This window comes from Eucyclogobius newberryi, unplaced genomic scaffold, assembly GCF_026437365.1.
Source record: "Eucyclogobius newberryi isolate DKJ021-1_F unplaced genomic scaffold, fEucNew1.0.hap1 SCAF_17, whole genome shotgun sequence".
Taxonomy (NCBI): Eukaryota; Metazoa; Chordata; class Actinopteri; order Gobiiformes; family Gobiidae; genus Eucyclogobius; species Eucyclogobius newberryi.
Window position 1 is genome coordinate 8067368 of NW_027315801.1, and position 19958 is coordinate 8087325.

The following is a 19958-nucleotide window of genomic DNA, read 5'->3' on the forward strand; positions in this document are numbered from 1 at the left end:
AGATCTCACCTCAGACTGGAGCTCCGTGAAGACCTCACCTCAGTCTCCATGAAGATCTCACCTCAGACTGGAGCTCCACGGAGATCTCACCTGAGACTGGAGCTCCACGAAGATCTCACCTCAGACTGGAGCTCCACGGAGATCTCACCTCAGACTGGAGCTTCACGGAGATCTCACCTCAGACTGGAGCTTCACGGAGATCTCACCTCAGACTGGAGCTCCACGGAGATCTCACCTCAGACTTTGACCTCTGTCACTGTAAACAAAGGCTTCTGTACCAAATATTAACGCTGATTTTCTCATATTTGCTGCAATAAAATACATATACATTATTTAAAAAGCATACAATTATATTTCCGGATTTCTTTTGGACTCAGTAGAGTTGAACCTCTGAGTATGTCCTCCATCATCTCCTGCACACGCGTGTGCTGAGGGTCATTGATCGTTTGTCTGTGTTTGTTTCTAGTCTCGAATGGAGGACAAGATCGAACGTTTCAAAAAAGCCGTTGAGTATTTCTCCGCTGCCTCCAAGCCGCGCTCTCAGAACCTGGGCCCCTCCGCCTTTGTCTGTGAGTAACCCCGCCTCTGCCACGCCCAGGGTCAAATGCACCTGTGACTGTAGTATCAGAGCTGCATGAACCCTGTGAGGAAGTGTGTCATTTCCATCATCTCTCAAATAACGCCTTTAAAACACAACACAAATATATCAGACGTTCCTCTGATGTAGGTAAAATATTGAACCCAAAATTGTGTTGTTCATCCCTAATTGAACCGTAAGTCAATATAATAATAAAGTCTTACCCTGGATAAACTGAGTGTAAGTCTTTATCTTCAGTACCAGGTTTTGGACCTCCTCCATTTGGACCACCAGGACACATGGGACCCCCGCAGCCCGGGAAGAACCAGGTATTTAGTCTGGAAAGAAACACAGCTACAGCAGCACAAATAATATAATTCATTTAAACCTTCATTTCTGACCTCACTCTTCTTCTTCCTCTCCCTCTTTCTCACCTCTTTCTCCCTCTCACCTCTTTCTCCCCCCTCACCTCTTTCTCCCCCTTTCCCCCCCTCACCTCTTTCTCACCTCTCACCTCTTTCTCCCTCTCACCTCTTTCTCCCTCTCACCTCTTTCTCACCTCTTTCTCACCTCTCACCTCTTTCTCACCCCTCACCTCTTTCTCACCCTCTCACCTCTTTCTCACCCTCTCACCTCTTTCTCACCTCTTTCTCCCCCTCTCACCTCTCTCTCCCCCCTCACCTCTCTCCCCCCTCATCTCTCCCCCCTCACCTCTTTCTCCCCCCCTCACCTCTTTCTCCCCCTCTCACCTCTTTCTCCCCCTCTCACCTGTTTCTCCTCTCCCCCTCACCTCTTTCTCCCCATCTTCCCCTCTCACCTCTTTCTCCCCCCTCACCTTTCTCACCCTCTATCCTCTTTCTCCCCCTCTCTCCTTTTTCTCCCCCTCTCACCTCTTTCTTCCCCCTCTCACCTTTTTCTCCCCCTCTCACCTCTTTCTCCCCCTCTCACCTCTTTCTCCCCCTCTCACCTATTTCTCCTCTCCCCCCTAACCTCTTTCTCCCCATCTTCCCCTCTCACCTCTTTCTCCCCCCTCACCTTTCTCACCCTCTATCCTCTTTCTCCCCCTCTCTCCTCTTTCTCCCCCTCTCACCTCTTTCTTCCCCCTCTCACCTTTTTCTCCCCCTCTCCCCCTCTCACCTCTTTCTTCCCCCTCTCACCTTTTTCTCCCCCTCTCCCCCTCTCACCTCTTTCTCCCCCTCTCACCTCTTTCTCCCCCTCCTCTTCCCCCCCTCAGTTTCCTCAGGCTCCGGGGCTGAAGCCTCCGTTTCAGAACTCTCCTTTCGGCTCCGGCGCTCCTCTGTTCCAGGCCCCGCCCCCAGACTGTAATGATTCTTTGTTAAACAAGTTGGGCTTCACCGATTGGTCGGCTCCATACGATTCCACTCAGGCCGGGAGTCGATTACCCAATCACCATGCAGGACCACAGTCTGGCCCCTCCCCTTCACCCTCGTCTTCGTCCGACGGAGACGAGCCCAACGACAACAACGCAAAGTAAGAATACAACGACAACGCAAAGTAAGAACACAACAACGTCAACGCAAAGTAAGAATACAAGACAACAACAACAATGCAAAGTAAGGACACAACAACAACAATGCAAAGTAAGGACACAACAACAACAATGCAAAGTAAGAACACAACAACAACAATGAAAAGTAAGGACACAACAACAATGCAAAGTAAGAACACAACAACAATGCAAACACAACAACGCAAAGTAAGAACACAACAACGCAAAATAAGAACACAACAATGCCAACAATGCAAAGTTAGAACACAACAACAATGTAAAGTAAAAAGAAAACAACAATGCAAAGTAAAAACACAACAACAATGCAAAGTAAAAAAAAACAACAACAACAATGCAAAGTAAGAACACAACAACAATGCAAAATAAGAACACAAACGCAGAGTTAATGGCTGTCGTAATTGCACTAGAGCCGGCATGTCCAAACTAGGGCCCGGGGGCCAAATGCGGCCCTCAGACCAATTTTTGTCGGCCCTCCAGCTTCCTGCTATGTCGGCCCAAACAACAAAACTAGTACTTTTTACTGTGAAATTGTGAAAATTCAGGCATATTGATGTTATACCAACCTGATATTAATATTCCAGGTCTAATTAAAGGTGTGGAGGCTCATCGCAATTACGCCAAATGCAAAATTCCGAATGATTCACAAATTCGACATTGTCAAGTTGTTTGTGGCCCTTTGTCCCGTTTAAGTTTCAAAATGCGACCCTTGGTGAAAAAAGTTTGGACACCCCTGCACTAGAGCAACCACAGTTACGCGCAGGTTCTGTGCACCGTATTTTCCGGACTAAATCACACCAGCCAAAAAATGCATGATAGAGAAGAAAAAAACATAAGGCGCACTGGAGTATGAAATGCGGTTGCAAGTGTGAAAATAACAATTAATATCACATATGAGGTGTGCTCACCTCACACAGACCTGACTGTGATTGGCTCGTGTTGCACACAGGGTTTGATTGTCAGATTTACTGGATTTAACTTCTTTCCAGCCATTTAACGGACAAATCTTCTCGATGGGAGGAGCCTTCTGCAAAGCTCAGCTCTGGGGACGCCTCCTCGGGGAACGGCAGCTCCAACATCCCTTCTCTGCTTTCTATGGCCACGCGCAGCCACATGGACATCACCACGCCGCCTCTGCCTCAGGTACAACCGCACAACCATACAACTATACAACCATACAGCCATACAACCGCACATCCATACAACCGCACAACCATACAGCCATACAACCGCACAGCCATACAACCGCACAGCCACACAACTGCACAGCCACACAAACACACAACCATACATCCACACGCACAACCACACGGCCGCACAACCACACAATCGCATAGCCACACTACTGTCAGTGTGGGGTTATTCAGGCAAACACAATCTAAAGGCGCTTCTGTTCCAGGTCAGTGCTGAGGTTCTCCGGGTGGCAGAGCACAGACACCGGAGAGGACTCATGTATCCACAGATCTACCACATTCTCACCAAGGTACAGTCGCCATGAAAACACTCCTATCATTTACCCTGTGCAGGCCTTCTGCACTGACGTTCTGTAAAGGCTTCAAACCTCTGCTCAGAACATGACGTCAGCCTTGTGTGTGCTCAGGGCGAGATGAAGATGCCGGTGTGCATCGAGGACGAGTGTAACGCCGAGCTGCCTCCCGCCTCGCTGCTGTTCCGCGCCGCTCGCCAGTACGCTTACGGCGTCTTGTTCAGTTTAGCCGAAACACACCGCCGCCTGGAGAGGCTCGCGCTGCGCAAGAGGGCTCCTCTAGAGGGTAAGGTCTACCGGGTTCTGCAGGACTTACTTCTCACGGTTACGTAATGACACCCATCGCCTCGCAGTTCCTCCGGTGATCGTGAAAGAGTGGAGTTGTGGCAAAGCTAAATCGGCGCTGACTCCAGAGCTGGTCCCGGCGCTGTGTTTCCGCGAGTGGACCTGTCCCAACCTGAGGCGGCTGTGGCTGGGACGAGCCTCTGAGGACCGCTCCAGGAGAACCAGGGCCTTTTTAGCCTGTCTGCGCTCCGACTGCCCCACCCTCCTCAACCCAGCACAGGTGCCACAGCATCTGCTGCTCATGTGCTGCGTGCTCAGGTACGGCAGGGGTCAAGGGTCACAGAAACACAGGCGTAAAGTGCCCCCCACACTCTGAAGATGGAGTAGACTTGGACTGTGCAGGAACCTGCTGCAGTGGAGCCTAAACACATGATGTTCTTTATCTTCACAGGTACATGATGCAGTGGCCCGGAGGAAGGATCCTTCAGAGACATGAACTCGATGCCTTTTTGGCTCAGGCCGTTTCCAGTCAGCTCTATGAGCCCGACCAGCTGCAGGAGCTCAAGGTAACCACGGAAGAAGGTTCCTCACTGTGTTTCTGCAGGTGGAGAAGGTTCATCACAGTTTGCGTTTCTGCAGGTGGAAAAGGTTCCTCACAGTTATTCTTTGTGTTTCTGCAGGAGGGGAAAGTTCCTCAGTTTGTGTTTCTGCAGGTGGAGAAGGTTCCTCACAGTTTGTGTTTCTGCAGGTGGAGAAGGTTCCTCACAGTTGTTTCTGCAGGTGGAGAAGGTTCCTCATAGTTGTTTCTGCAGGTGAAGAAGGTTCCTCACAGTTCTTTGTGTTTCTGCAGGTGAAGAAGGTTCCTCACAGTTGTTCTGTGTGTTTCTGCAGGTGGAGAAGGTTCCTCACAGTTGTTCTTTGTGTTTCTGCAGGTGGAGAAGGTTCTTCAGTTATTCTTTGTGTTTCTGCAGGTGGAGAAGGTTCCTCACAGTTGTTCTTTGTGTTTCTGCAGGTGGAGAAGGTTCTTCACAGTTCTTTGTGTTTCTGCAGGTGGAGAAGGTTCCTCACAGTTGTTCTTTGTGTTTCTGCAGGTGGAGAAGGTGGATGCGCGGGGCGTTCAGCTCGCCTCGCTCTTCATGGCGGGCGTTGACACGGCGCTTTTCATCAATGACGTGTGTGGTCAGCCGTTGCCGTGGGAACACTGCTGCCCCTGGGGCTTCTTTGATGGAAAATTGTTCCAGAGCAAACTTTCCCGAGCGTCGAGAGACCGCGCCGCCCTGCTGGACATGTGTGAAGGACAGGTGCATGTTCTCTCTCTCATCTCACACAATCTCACTAAACTACTACATACTTATTATTTATAAGAAAAATGTTTTGTAAAAATACTTAAAATGATGTTACGTTATGATGATACATATAGACATATTTGTTACTTACAATATTAAAATAAGCGCACAATGTGATTAACCATGATGAATAATTTGGAAAATCGTGATTAATCATAATTTTTAGGAGTTGATAGACAGCTCTTGTTTTCCCACCTGTAGTTGCTTTGTTACTGCGTGTATTCTTTTGCAGTAACACGCGTACTGCGTGTATTCTTTTGCAGTAACTCGTGTACTGCGTGTATTCTTTTGCAGTGACACGTGTACTGCGTGTATTCTTTTGCAATGACACGTGTACTGCGTGTATTCTTTTGCAATAACACGTGTACTGCGTGTTTTTTTTGCAGTAACGCGTGTACTGTGTGTATTCTTTTGCAGTAACGCGTGTACTGTGTGTATTCTTTTGCAGTAACGCGTGTACTGCGTGTATTCTGCAGTAACGCGTGTACTGCGTGTATTCTTCTGCAGTAACGCGTGTACTGCGTGTATTCTTCTACAGTAACTTGTTTACTGCGTGTATTCTTTTGCAGTAACTGATGTGTTTTCAGGAGGAGCTCGTGTCTAAAGTGGAGAAGATGCGTCAGGCGATCCTGGAGGGCATAAACCTGTCGCGCCCGCCTCCTCCTCCACCACCTATGCCTCCACCCGCCTTCCTGCCACCCTCCATGGTGCCGCCCTTCTACCCCCTCCCCCCCATGTACCCGCCCCGGCCCATGGGCATGCACCCGCACCACCACCCGGCCCAGCACAGACCCAGAGCCTTCCCAGGTACTCTCACTGCAGTATAAACTTGTAATTCAGCAGTCATAACTTAGCTCACTTAAGAAACATTTTTGGATGAACAGAAACGTCGATGCTCACGTGGCTCGCTCTAGTGCTCCTGTGGCTCACTCTAGTGCTCCCGTGGCTCGTTCTAGTGCTCCCGTGGCTCCTGTGGCTCGCTCTAGTGCTCCCGTGGCTCGCTCTTGTGCTCCCGTGGCTCGCTCTTGTGCTCCTGCGGCTCCTGCAGCTCGCTCTAGTGCTCCTGCGGCTCCTGCAGCTCGCTCTAGTGCTCCCGTGGCTCCTGTGGCTGGCTCTAGTGCTCCTGCGGCTCGCTCTAGTGCTCCTGCAGCTCCTGCGACTCGCTCTAGTGCTCCCGTGGCTCGCTCTAGTGCTCCCGTGGCTCGCTCTTGTGCTCCCGTGGCTCGCTCTAGTGCTCCTGCGACTCCTGCAGCTCGCTCTAGTGCTCCTGCGGCTCCTGCAGCTCACTCTAGTGCTCCCGTGGCTCGCTCTAGTGCTCCTGTGGCTCGCTCTAGTGCTCCTGTGGCTCGCTCTAGTGCTCCTGCGGCTCCTGCGACTTGCTCTAGTGCTCCCGTGGCTCGCTCTAGTGCTCCTGCGGCTCCTGTGGCTTGCTCTAGTGCTCCCGCGGTTTGCTCTAGTGCTCCCGCGGCTCGCTCTAGTGCTCCCGCGGCTCGCTCTAGTGCTCCCGTGGCTCGCTCTAGTGCTCCTGCGGCTCCTGTGGCTTGCTCTAGTGCTCCCGTGGCTTGCTCTAGTGCTTCTGTGGCTCACTCTAGTGCTGTGGCTCCAGTGGCTCACACTAGTGCTCCCGTGGCTCACTCTAGGTTTCTGTGTTTCACTCTAGGTTCCTGTGACTCACTCTAGGCTCACTCTAGGTTCCCGTGGCTCGCTCTAGTGCTCCTGTGGCTCATCTATGCCCCGTGGCTCGCTCTAGTGTTCCTGCGGCTCCTGTGGCTTGCTCTAGTGCTCCTGTGGCTTGCTCTAGTGCTCCCGTGGCTCCTGTGGCTCGCTCTAGTGCTTCTGTGGCTCACTCTAGTGCTGCGGCTCCTGTTGCTCGCTCTAGTCCTCCCGCGGCTCACTGTTGGTTTCCGTGGCTCACTCTAGGTTCCTGTGGCTCACTTTAGGTTCCTGTGTCTCACTCTAGGTTCCTGTGTCTCACTCTAGGTTCTTCATTCGCAGGTCTCCAGTCCATCCCGCCTCAGGGGGGTAAGTTGGAGATCGCTGGGATGGTGGTGGGGCAGTGGGCAGGGAACAAGCCGGTGCGTGGCCGTGGAGGCTTCAACATGCAGGTGGTGTCTGTGGGAGCCGGGAGAGGGTGAGTCACTACAAACACCTAACCAGAGCGCATCGTGCTCAGGAGACTTTATAACTGTTTAATATTGTTTATCAAGACCATAGCTGGAGTTGTTTCAAGCTTTATGCTTATTTGGTAAGTCCTCTTCCCCTTGAGCCTCAGAAAACTGTCCGTTTCAAATTTCTTTTGTCAGAGTTGGAGATCTGGAGGTTTCCTGTTTTTAATGATCACACACGTTCTGAGCATTTTTGACTTAAATCACGTCATTACAACTGTGTGTTTACATTAGAATGTGGGGTCAAGCTAGCTTTTTTAAAATTCCCTCTGCTGCCAGTAGATGGAGCACTAACACAAATCCTGAGGAAACATGCTATTCAGTACAAACATTATTTAAGTTCTTAAACCTGAGGCACCAAAGGGAAAGGGCAAGTTCAAAGGTCAATAACAATACAAAATATAGCCGCAAGCGGCAATGATCGGCTCTCGCCACGCCGCAAGAGGAGGGGGCGCCAACGCGGCCCAATTGTCCTTTTATTACATCTACTGCTGAATCTGTGATGCTGTCACATCTTCCACCCTTTGTTTTACCATTCAAAATGCAATTTTATTTTGAATTCTTGGCAAAATGTGTGGCTTCGCCGCACAGAGACCGTGACTCTTTGAATAAAAATGTGCATAACCTTTACCCCTGAAGATGAGTCTCACCAAATTTCAGGTTATTAGGGCTAACGCCCTTGGAGTTTGTGAAAGTATAAGCATGTTCTGGCAATTTCCCCATTGGAATAACATGGGAAGTTTCAGTCATTGTTGGCAAAGCCGTAACAATTATGACATGGGTCTCATTGACTTTTTTGATGGGGATGCCAAAATTGAGTTTTGAGTCAAATTTCGCAAAACCAAACATTTAACCTCCATATAAAATCTGTAGGGGCCGCTGTGGCGCCAAATTAATTTATTTAACTTCAAGTAGGTCTAGGGCAGAGAGTTTAACAACTGATTCTAATTTGACGCAATTCGGACTTTATCTGCGCAAACGGCAGCAAATTTAAAATTTGGGAGATTTCTGAAATTCTAGCTACAGTTTGCGGCTTCGCCGCTCAGAGACCGTGACAGGTATCAATGTAATTTGAATAACTTTTGATGTCCCACTCCTCAGTAGCATTTTCACCAAATTTCAGCTTTTTAGCGCCAACGCCCTGGGAGGAGTTCGTAAAAGTACGACGTTTGGAAAAACTCCAGAGTCATGCTTAGCCATTTTTGAACCAATATGGCCGACATTTGGTTGGGCGGACGGCGTTGCCGTAATAATATTTTTTCTCTTGACACCATCTACCTCTGCGCCAAATTTCCCTATTCTACGATCAGATTTTTTTTGGGTCATTTCCTATGCATTTTTGGTACATTTGAGGGCGCTGACGCGCTATTTTTTTAATTTTAGAAAAGGGAGATAGCCACAATGTAGAGAGACACAATTTTTAGAGGTGTGGAAATTTTTGTGACTTTTCGTCAATGTTCACTGGGTGAAGAATAGGGGGGTTGGTCCCGAGAAGAAGAAGAATATTCCGATGCGAAAACATTGTTTCCCATTTTTCAAATATCATAAACTATACATTTTCGGAAAGCGCTCGCACTTTCCTACCTCATGGTGTGGGTCCCTGGTCACTGAAGGGTACTTCGTTAATTTTGAGTGGGCTCCGCCCACTTTGTGTTTTTGGCCCTCTATACAGTAATAATGTTATTTTTTTTGCATTACATGTTTATATGAACGGAACATGCAAGAGATGGGGAACGTATTCGTGAGCTACTTAGCGCAAACAAGTGCTTTATATGCACTTATAAAGCACTTTCGCAGCCGTGCTTCGCACAACCTTACAGAACTAATAGGCCTCTCGCCAGCTTGTGGCGCTCGGGCCTAATAATACAGAATAATGTGTCCTTTAAATGAATGTTTACAGTTCTTGTTGTTACTTATTATTGTGATGGAAATCTGTTTCAAACAGAAGAGGCAAAGAAATTCCAGCTAAAATGAGAGGCGGAAAGAAGGCCACTGCCAACAGACCCCAGGTACAGTTCATGGGCCCCTCAGCGCTAATGTCATGTGATCATTCTTTTCTCACCTCTCTCATGCTTCTTTCTCCCCCCATCTCTCCCCCCTCCCATCCCTCTCCTTTTCTCCCCTTCTTTCCCCCCCTTCTTCCCCTCTTCCCTCCGACTCTCTCCCCCTCTATCTCCCCCTTTCCCCCTGTCTCCTCCCCCTCTCTCTTCTCCCCCCTTTCTCCCCCTCTCTCCTCCCTGTCTCCTCCCCCCTGTCTCCTCCCCGCTTCTTCCCCCCTGTCTCCTCCCAGACCTCTCCTCCCTCCAGTCCACAGGAGGAGGTGGGTTCAGTAACAGACGCCATGTCACAGCTAAACGGCAGTCCGGCCGCTGCCATTGGCCAGACCTTGGACCTGGTTCCTCTGGCCCAGCCAATCCCATGTGCCTTAGACAGCAGAGACAACCAATCAGAGGAGGCCGCGTGTTGCCTTGAAGACTGTGCGTCAGACGGAGCGCTGCAGAAGGAGGAATGAAGTCCGACGGCTCTGAGTTCGACTGCCTTCCTGTTTTAGCCCCACCCCCGCTGTTGTATCCCCGCCCTCTTTGTTTTAGCTCCACCCTCTGTGCGCTAGCAGGAAGCAGGAAGTGTCGTGCTTCCTGCTAGCGCTGACGCGAGTGGCGCCTTTGAGTTTCCATGTGACTTGAGTTGAGAACACGCCCCTTTAGTTGAAGCCCTTGTATCTCTGCACAGCAAAGACAGACGGGACGGTCACTGCTCGAGGCCTGGTCAGCCCGGGACGGTCACTGCTCGAGGCCTGGTCAGCCCGGGACGGTCACTGCTCGAGGCCTGGTCAGCCCGGGACGGTCACTGCTCGAGGCCTAGTCAGCCTTGTTACCATTGATGGAAGTTTGTGACTCGTAGCCAGAGCATTCTGAGAACTTTTGTTTTAAATCTCTTTTGAAAGTATATTCTGAAATTCTTTGAAAAGAAGTCTGATAAACTTGTGCAGTGTCCTTCCCCGTGAGCGATGCATGTTTGCATGCACAGTCCTTTGAAATTCGAGCAGCACCATCGTGGTATTCACGCGCTAATTCGCTCAGACCTATGTAGCATAGCCTAGACCTTTGCTGTGCTAAGAGACGTTTATGCACCTTAAGCCCCGTATGCAAGAGAGTGTCCCGCTCCTTAAAGTGCATTACAATCCCTCCCCCAAAGCTTTGATTGTATCATCTCGACAGAAGCACTTAATGTTGTATTTAAATGAATTAAACGCTCCTCTGCGCGAGTGAGCCCGGCCCTAAATATGACATATAGATCTACCGCTAGATTCTATGAGACGTCAGAATGTGAACAGAGTGGTTCAGAAGAAGCACTTTGTTTTAAAATCTTACCCACACTGGAGCCCTCTGCCAGTGACACTCGGAGGCACCTTCGGTTCTGGCCAAAAAGAGAAACAGACTCGAATGGAGAGATGTGGCCCTGCCAGGCAGAGCGCCGAGCCTCGCATTCACACGACTTTACAACAACGCTAAAAGACTCCCCTCCAATGGGAAATCCAACATGATTTCAGATCTCTGAAAGGTCCAAAGTATTTTATTGATTGGCTGAAAGAGCCAATAGTCTTACACAGGGGTGAGGCAGCAGCGCCCCGTGGCCCAGCTCAGGCTGAAGGAGCAGCACACGCTCATTGGACAGAAGCACTTCCCCTGAGCACCCCCCACAGGCACAGACAGGGACAAACTACAATCTGAGACCTAACACACGTTAGTTTATAGCACTTATGTTTGTAGACAATGAGAGACGCCCCAAAATCTATATCTGACATATAAGAGTATTATGTAACCATGAACGGTTTCACCGCTGTAGACTGACCACAGGAGGCGCTGTCCTCTGCATTACACTGTTAATCTCAGGACGGCTTGAGCTCATGTTAAAGGTCGACAGAAGCACCTTATTCTCCAACAGGTCGGCCTGTGTTCGTCTCCATGACGACAAAGCGCTCAAACGCTACAGGTGAAGTGTAGACGTGGCTCAGACTGAACGCTCGCGGTGCCGGGCCCAGACTCAAACGCCAAAACCACTTTAGGTTTGTTTGCCCTCGCGGCACTTCACACATGTTTTTGGTGCTGTTGGTTGGACGGCACCGGGCTTAATGCGACCGTAACGCAACCGTCACGCGACCGTAACACTGACAATAGGCTAGAGAACAGAACTCACTGACTGAAAACACGTGTAGGAGTCATACTCGACTTTACACTCGTGACACTTTAGTGCAAACGTGTCTCAGCAGAACACGGCTCTTCTCAGCGGCAAGTCTGAGCGAGATCCACGACGATGACGCCCACTCGCCATCCACTTGCCACACAACACGCCACACATGCCCATGTCACACAAAACACGCCACACACAAAACACGTCACAAACGCCCATGTCACACACAAAGCACGTCACACACAAAACACGCCACACACAACACGCCACACACAAAACACGTCACACACGCCCATGTCACACACAAAACACGTCACACACAAAACACGCCACACACAACACGCCACACACAAAACACGTCACACACGCCCATGTTACACACAAAACACGTCACACACAAAACACGTCACACACAAAACACGCCACACACAACACGCCACACAACACGTCACACGCCCATGTCACACACAAAACACGTCACACACGCCCATGTCACACACAAAACACGTCACACACAAAACACGTCACACACGCCCATGTCACACAAAACATGTCACACACGCCCATGTCACACACAAAACACGTCACACACAAAACACGTCACACACGCCCATGTCACACAAAACACGCCACACACAAAACATGTCACACACGCCCACGTCACGCCCACGTCACACACACAGGTACATCTTTATGTTACCACTGCTTTCGTGCTGAAGTTCTGGTGGTTGTCGGTCGTTGGCGGATCATTTGGTAACACATTTTGCCGACGTAAACAGGATCCCACAAACCCTTTGCATGGACATTTGAAAACTCTCACACACACACACACACACACACACCGGCCCGACACACCCACACACCGGCCCCACACGCCACATCGATGTATTAACCCTTGATTTAACGCCGTAGCTAGAAATGGAAAAAGTCAAAAACGATCCAAGATGTAGTGTCCCGCTTTTCGTCCTCGTCTGATTTAGTTGGATAGTTTTTATTATTATTGGTGATTTTTATGCTTCGTATCCCGCACCCGCCCTGCTACTCCGACACTTTCTATCACCCTCCTCGTCTGTCCCATCGTCGTGTTGTTTTCCTCACATTTTATAAACCGCACGCATCCAATCACACGCAATACTAAAGGTCCTATATTATGCTAAACACACTTAAAGGCTTCCCCCCCTCATTAAAAACATGCAGAATTGAATTATGTTTAATTTGTGTTTTCGAATTATCTTTAGTGAGTCGGTCTGTGGGATTTCAAAATGCTCTGATCCACGTTGCGACTTCATAGTGGTAATTTAGAATATTAATTTTATTTACTTTACTATTTGTCCCTTTTAATATTGATCTTAAGCGTCTCGTAGTCTAATTTTACCGTAACGAGCAATTCAGATTCCATGTTAAGAGGCTGGAGATGTTTCAAAAAGGAAAAAAACGATTGCAACTTTTAGCACAAATTAAAATTGCAAACTACTAAACGCGGGCTGCAGCGATTAATATGAATAACCGTGAATTTTCTAGCGTAAAACATCAGTTCTCTCGATTAAACGGACTCTTAAAACACACAAAAAGACCATTTTATTACAAAGACGGCAGCATTAGTGAATTAGAATGCCAAAAAAACTAACTATTTAAGATTTTCATGAATAATTCACTTTATTTGTAAATATTCTCCATCTAAAAGCATTCGGTTTCCATATTACGCCTTTTATTTGGTCAATAATGTATTTAAAATGTCTTGATGTTGAATAGAAATGTCCGCCTATTGAGATCCCACAAACCGACTCACTGAAGATCATTCGAAATGTCCATTTGACTCATCGACCTCTAAAACACAAATTAAAATGCATAATATTGGACCTTTCATCCACGGCAAGCACACAAAACGCATTCACTGGATTGGCGTAAGCGTTCTGTCCACCTCTGTAAGCTTTAAACACACACACACACACACACACACACACAAGCTCCTCCCCCTTTCCGGTACAGCATCCTCTCCTTTTAGCTCTAAAACCATTTTCTATTGGCCGCCTTTTTCTCTTTCTCTGGGCTGCCCCGCCCCTTACCCAATTAACAGTAAACTTATATTAACGTGGATAATCCGTTACTGTATGTATCTAGCCAGTCTCAAAAGAAAAAGTTGAAAAAAAAATATCAAAACTGTTTTATTCAATTGTGCAAATGTGTTTTTTCTTACTATTTTAATGTTATTACATCTAATCTAATCCTACCATTGCTTCAGTTAACCTAGTACTGAAACGCGCTTAGCCAACCTAGAGATTTCAACTGTTATGATTGCAATTTTCCTTACCTGTATTTTATATGGCATCCTTAGACCACTTCACCACTTGTAATGTAGTTAAGTATAAGTAAATATTGCCCGTTCGTTTAAATTTAGAGGCGTATGGCGACTTTTCCGGTGCTAGATCGGCCGCTTTGCCGGAATGATCAGCAGGGTGGCTTCAATGTGCATCCGACTCGCGTTGATTCGGAAAAAATCTATTAAAAACCCAACGTTTCCGGCAACGAGATGATGACGCCTCGTGTTGCGTTGCGGTCGCTCTCGGAGGTCGGAACGCCCGCTTCGTGTTGTGGCGTTTTTGTCAAGCCTGGAAAACACTCGGCAGTTTATGACAGTAACGATTCAAAACATGGGGAAAAACATGGGTAAGTGCTCAAATCGGTTAAAATGCGGATTCAATTTAGCTATTTTATCAACACGGACTTTATTACATTTGTAGGTAAAAAAAGATCAACGTTTGAAAGTACGTTTGTTGGCATTCGCTCATTAGCATTAGCAACATTAGCATATTAACGTACAATTCGGAACTGTTCGGAATCGTCCGGTTTGCTAACTATGTTCTGAACGTTTAAAAAATAGGAATTCCGATTTGACAGATTAATTTTCGAAACCACAGCTTGACCGATGAGACACGCCCCCTCTGTCCTGAAGAGTTCAACTAATGGCCAAACGGAGTAACTGCAGCCGCGGAGCCCAGAAATAGGCATTTACCGTATTTTAATCTATATTTTTATTATTTAAACGTCCAGCGACAGTTAAAATGTTCTGTCAGTTGCAACTTTAGTTCAACAATCATTTAATGGAGTTCGCAAAGAAAGTTTTATGACCTTCAATTTTAGATAAATAACTTAAATACGACACTAAAAACCTGATGCAGTTCGTTCCAGATCGTTTATCGCACTTTTTATGATCGAATGGAACGCGGCGCCGGCCTGAGCGGGAATCGAACCGCCGACCTTCGAGTTTGAGCGCACTAGCTGCCATCATCGGGCGGATCCTCCACCGGAAAAGTCCCACGGTGCACCTTTAAATTGGTTGTCTGCACTAAATAACCCTAAAAATAAAAGTTATTGATCTGAGCTGATGTCTGCACCTTGCACAAAGCGAAAGAAAAATACAAAACATTCTTGAACGTTACGAACCAAAGTATCCTTAGAATCCAATTTAAACCCTTGAAAAGATATATATCCCCCGCATATTGACCGTTTGCCCCTAAATAAGTTGTTTTGAGATGTGATTTAAAAGTGTAAAAGACAGCACAAGTTTAGAAGAGTAGAAGTTTATTGTGGTCATGGAAGAGGCTCAGACAGGAAGAGGAAAACACATCGTCAAAACCAAGACGGCGAGCGGACGGATTCTACGCTTTTCAAATGCAGATGTTTTGTCACGGTTTATGTTTAAAAACTCTAGAAACAACAAGCAACACAAACTCTCATGAAGTTCAGTGTTTTGTCCTTCAACACAAATTGACAAAAAGCTGAAACTTATTTAAAGTTGATTTAACTTTGTGAAACTAAATCGGAACAAAAAAAATTCCGTTTGCCCTTTTTGTTTCGTCATCCGCTGCTCTCCGTCTGGAATTTTGTAACGTGAACACAATTTCTGTTTTTTGTTTGTGCTTTTGACTGAAAATTGATTGTAATTGTTTTGTCGTGAACTGAATTTTCCTCCCAAAAAAACAACGTGAAAATTGCAATTTCGTTGATGGAGCTTGGAGGCTGTAAAGTTTGTTCATTTTCATCACCCAAGTTTTGCACCGTGGCAAATATTTACCCGAAAATAAATGTATTTAAAAAAAAAAGACCCCCAAACCGCATCGAGAAGTACGAAACGGGGAAAATTCAGTTCAGATTTGTGCTAATATTCTGTTGTAAGATGATTCTGTTCTGTTTTTTCTGTCACATTTCAGTTGTAGCGCTAAAAATAACGGCTAAAAGTTACATTTCTAATCCAAATATAATATCACTCGTTTAAATACATTCAAGCTACGCTTAATTTATCAACTTTTTAAAAAAAATTACGTCTACAGCCGTTATAAAAGCATCAGAATTGCGCTCTTTGTTCTCCTTTTCCTGTCTGAAGCTCCGCCCTGCCACGCCCCTCCCCCAACAAACAAAAAAAAAACGCCCCATTTTTCGACGCGAATGATGCCGTTTTTACTGATCACTGTTGGTCAAAAACACTCTAAACTCGTCCGTGCAGCATAAAGACTTAAGATGTCCTAATTATATTGTACTAGAATAATGATTATCTTCATCGTTGCTGTTTAATTCCAGTTGGTATAATTTGTCATCATCGTTAGCATTATGGAAGCACCAGACTGTTGTGGAAAGACAAAGGAAGATGTTTTTGTTTTCGTTTGGTCTGGTGGTCTCGCAGAGGGAGGGGTCCAGACGGCCGTCGAGTTTGTACTGGTGGGAAATGACTTACAGTGCTGAAATAAAATTTATTCTTTTAGTAAAACGTGAGCGTCTGGTGTGATTTTTCAGGTTTTGTGTCGGAGGCTCTCCCTCCGCAGAGCTGACCTGTAATCCGTTTTGGCGGTCGGAGCTTTGTTTCTGGTGTTGGGTTTTAGGTTTAATCTCAAAAAACACTTGAGATTAATCGAGCTCGGTTTGTGCTCGAAAACGACCAAAAATTGCCTTGAATTCTAAATCTGGATTCCACGTTTACTTTGATACTTCATTACAAGTCGTAGAAAAAGATTCAGTTGTTACATCTTCAACTCTCATCCAAGAGTCATTCTCAATCTGAGGATCAAGACCAGAAACTCAGATATTTACCCTGCTCTGGATAGGTCCTGCTCACCGGGACCTCCTTATGAAAAGGTGTTATTGGTTTCACCAGAAACTGCGCCCGGTGGGCGGGGCCTACCCAGAGTCGGATATATATGAGTTTCCGTTCTTTTCTCAGATTGAGAATGACTCTTGGATGAGTCAAAAAACAGTCCAGATGAAACGACTGAATCTTTGTCTAACATGGCCCCCTCCTGGACGAATGAGGCATTACACCCACGTGTCAGTACAAGTCCCAAAAACTCACTTTTAGTCAAAATAGCTTCAGTTTTGAAAGAGGATTTGTCAAAAGCCCAATGTTGTGTCTTCAGCACGAGCTTCACTCAAACTCAGATGTTCAGGCTTGTGTCCAAAGGTCCAAGAACAACTTAATTTGGAAAGAAGGTTCATTTTAGTCCTGCATGATGAGAGCTGGGAAAAATATCATAAAAAATACAAGATTTTCTCATAAAAACAGAACTTAAAAAAACATGTTTTTATACATCTATATTTTTGAAAGTTTTCCTGCTCATGTAAATCTGATGTTTTGTCATCTATCGCTTCCAAACACAGAAGCCTCTCGTTGGGGGGCGTGTGAGCTCCAGCTCGGTTACGCACAGATTACGACCGCGGTGAAGTAAGTTTCACGTTGGACGTTGGACATTCGCCTCCGCAACTAGAGCAGGAGGTTCCTCTGAGTGTGCCCCGCCTGCAGTAGCTCGGCGCGGGAGGTGCCGCTGAAGAGCCGCTTGGTGCGCCAGTTAGGGACCGTCTCTAAAGGACCGTTTGTTAAAAAATATCAAACATATTTATATATTAAATTTAAAAAAGGCAACATTGAGCATGAATGCAAGTTGCTAATCCTAGATAACACAGTCCTTTTGGTAAAAAAAAAATAACCCTTTGTTGATTTTTAAGGAATATTTTGCATAGTTATTATAGTACTTTGAGTCTCCAGGTATCACGCACACCTTTTACTTTTTTAATTTAACCCTTTGTAGATTTTTAAGGAATATTTTTCATCAAAAAACAAGGATTCTTTTCAATAGCTGTGTGTATAAGGTATGCGTGATACCCAGGGCCGGCCCAGCCTATAAGCGAACTAAGCAGCCGCGTAGGGCCCCGAGGCGTTAATAGGGCCCCCAATCTGGCAACCCGTCTTATGCGAAGTGCAAGCGCAGCGTGCGCCACTAGTGTAGTAGCGCTGCTGGCACGGCAGCGCACACACAATGGTAACATAACACACAAACCGCATTTATTTGTAATGACAATCTGGCAACCAAGGCACCAGACCTGCGCTGATTGGGCAACTTCATTGTGCGCGAGGAGAACAAGAGCAAACCATAAACACAACAGAACCTGGTCCCTGCGTGGTCCTCATGTCCAGAGGAATATATCTCCTGGTGCCGAAAAACGAAAGAAGAAACTTCTTGACGATGTAAAGAAACTGCAAACTCAACAACACTCTCCAGGTATTGAACTTCTCTCACAAAGAGACGGTTAATGCTGCTGTTTGAAACAACACGATTCTGTCACGTTAGTTCAGGCTGGAGGAGACGAGAGCTCTGCCCCGCGCACAATATGTGTCTGAATGAAAGATAATGAGCTTAACATTTACACCAGCCCCGTAGTGTTAGCTGCAGGTGAGGCCGGTGAGGGGCGTCTGTGCCCCGGTCACTAAGAGGCGGAGATCCGGTCCAGACTAGTGCCGTCTCGTCCAGAACCTCTGACGTGAGACTTTGGAGTGAACAGTGTGCGGCCCCTGTCCTGGGCCCCTGTCCCGGGCCCCTGTGCAGCCTCAGTTAGAGATGAGCGGGTTTGAGTTTGGTCCCCTCTCTCTCACATCACCATGTGTGAGATCAATCGTGACTCGTGATGTCTGTTTTACTTTGACTTCTAAAAGTGGAATAAGAGGAACGTAAAGGTTTATGCGTGTAAGGTCCATCAGCCAATCACATCGCAGCATTGTTTCATGCAGGAGTCCAGTGTGTGATGTTCAGATCAGAACCAACATGTATAGTGTAATTCACTTTTAATAGATTTAAATTAAACATTTACATTTATTTAAAAAGCATCATTAGACTATTTGTTATAAATTATAATAAATTGATAGTGAAAAATAACCAGACATTATGATTACGTCTGTCATAGAATAATACTATATATTTTTATAAAAAAGTGGCAAAGTTGCAGAAACGCAGTCTCTTCACTATAGCGAGGTTTAGACCTTCACTTCTAGTTCTGGTCATTCTCTGGGAATAACATGTTTGCACTGTGCAGCTTTATGAGTGTTATCAAGCAATGCTTATGCCATTTGTTTAATTTAACATAACTTGTTTTGTCATTTGGCAAGAAGGAACAGTTGGGAGCTGTAAAAGATAAATTAGTAAGGATAACTATTACTTTTACATTTTCAGTTAAAATGAATAGATTTGACCATAATTATTTTTCATAGCCACTATTGTATTGAGTAATTAAGTACACTAATGTATTAATAACTGGCTTTAGTCATTTTCTCCTGGCACAGTTTCATCACATCATCATTTTATAACATTACAACCTCAACATTTTACTCTTACTTTAGCCGGCTGGACCACATTAAAATGCACCAGAAGACCCAAAAAAGGTCTGAAAATTTCAGGGGGAGGGCCCCCAGGCCCCCCCTGTTCATTAATTTAAACTAATGTGCTAATGTGGCTGTAGACCCTTAACGCCCCCAAATACGCCCAAAAACATATCTGGGACGTGATGTCAGCGGAATACCAAGTTGCATTGTGGGATTTAAGTTATCAATATTTGAGCTTGTGAGGTGTTGAGAATAAACTAACTGGCAAACGGATGCCCTGGAGTTTTGGTGCGCTTTGTTTGCGTTGAAGAAAGTTCCCAAATGTGAATTGTTTACTGACAATGGCAATAAAACTGATTCTGATGACGTGGTGAGGGGCCCCCAAAAATGTTTTCGCTTAGGGCCCCCTGAAGGCTTGGGCCGGCCCTGGTGATACCTGGAGACTCAAACTACTATAATAACTTGGGTTTGACTTTCTAGGTTAGCTGACTTAGTAGCTATTGAAAAGAATCCTTGATTTTTGATGCAAAATATTCCTTAAAATCAACAAAGTATTAAACTGAAAAAGTGAGACTACCTGGAGACTCAAAGTACTATTGAAGTGTATTAAAACAAGGTCCATGCAAAGTTAGGCCTCATTCTGAGACTGGCTTTTAGGAATATGTGTGTTTCTACCAAAATGTCTATTTGATATTCTGATTAACTACCGATTAACTGCCGAATGGGAGATGTCTCCAT

At 46.3% G+C, this 19958-nt stretch overlaps 1 protein-coding gene across 1 annotated transcript in view; it reads left to right on the forward strand.

The window, feature by feature from the left end:
• Positions 1–16343, forward strand: part of fam120c (family with sequence similarity 120 member C) — a 30572-nt gene extending 14229 nt beyond the window's left edge. The window contains exons 5-17 of the mRNA XM_072448902.1: positions 467–569; positions 836–906; positions 1812–2068; positions 3095–3248; positions 3505–3588; positions 3706–3877; positions 3945–4194; positions 4328–4442; positions 4968–5177; positions 5810–6029; positions 7218–7353; positions 9333–9396; positions 9678–16343. Of these exons, the coding sequence (XP_072305003.1) occupies positions 467–569; positions 836–906; positions 1812–2068; positions 3095–3248; positions 3505–3588; positions 3706–3877; positions 3945–4194; positions 4328–4442; positions 4968–5177; positions 5810–6029; positions 7218–7353; positions 9333–9396; positions 9678–9899 (2058 nt within the window). The 3' untranslated portion in view covers positions 9900–16343. The remainder of the gene's footprint in view (positions 1–466; positions 570–835; positions 907–1811; positions 2069–3094; positions 3249–3504; positions 3589–3705; positions 3878–3944; positions 4195–4327; positions 4443–4967; positions 5178–5809; positions 6030–7217; positions 7354–9332; positions 9397–9677) is intronic.
• Positions 16344–19958: the final 3615 nt, after the last annotated feature.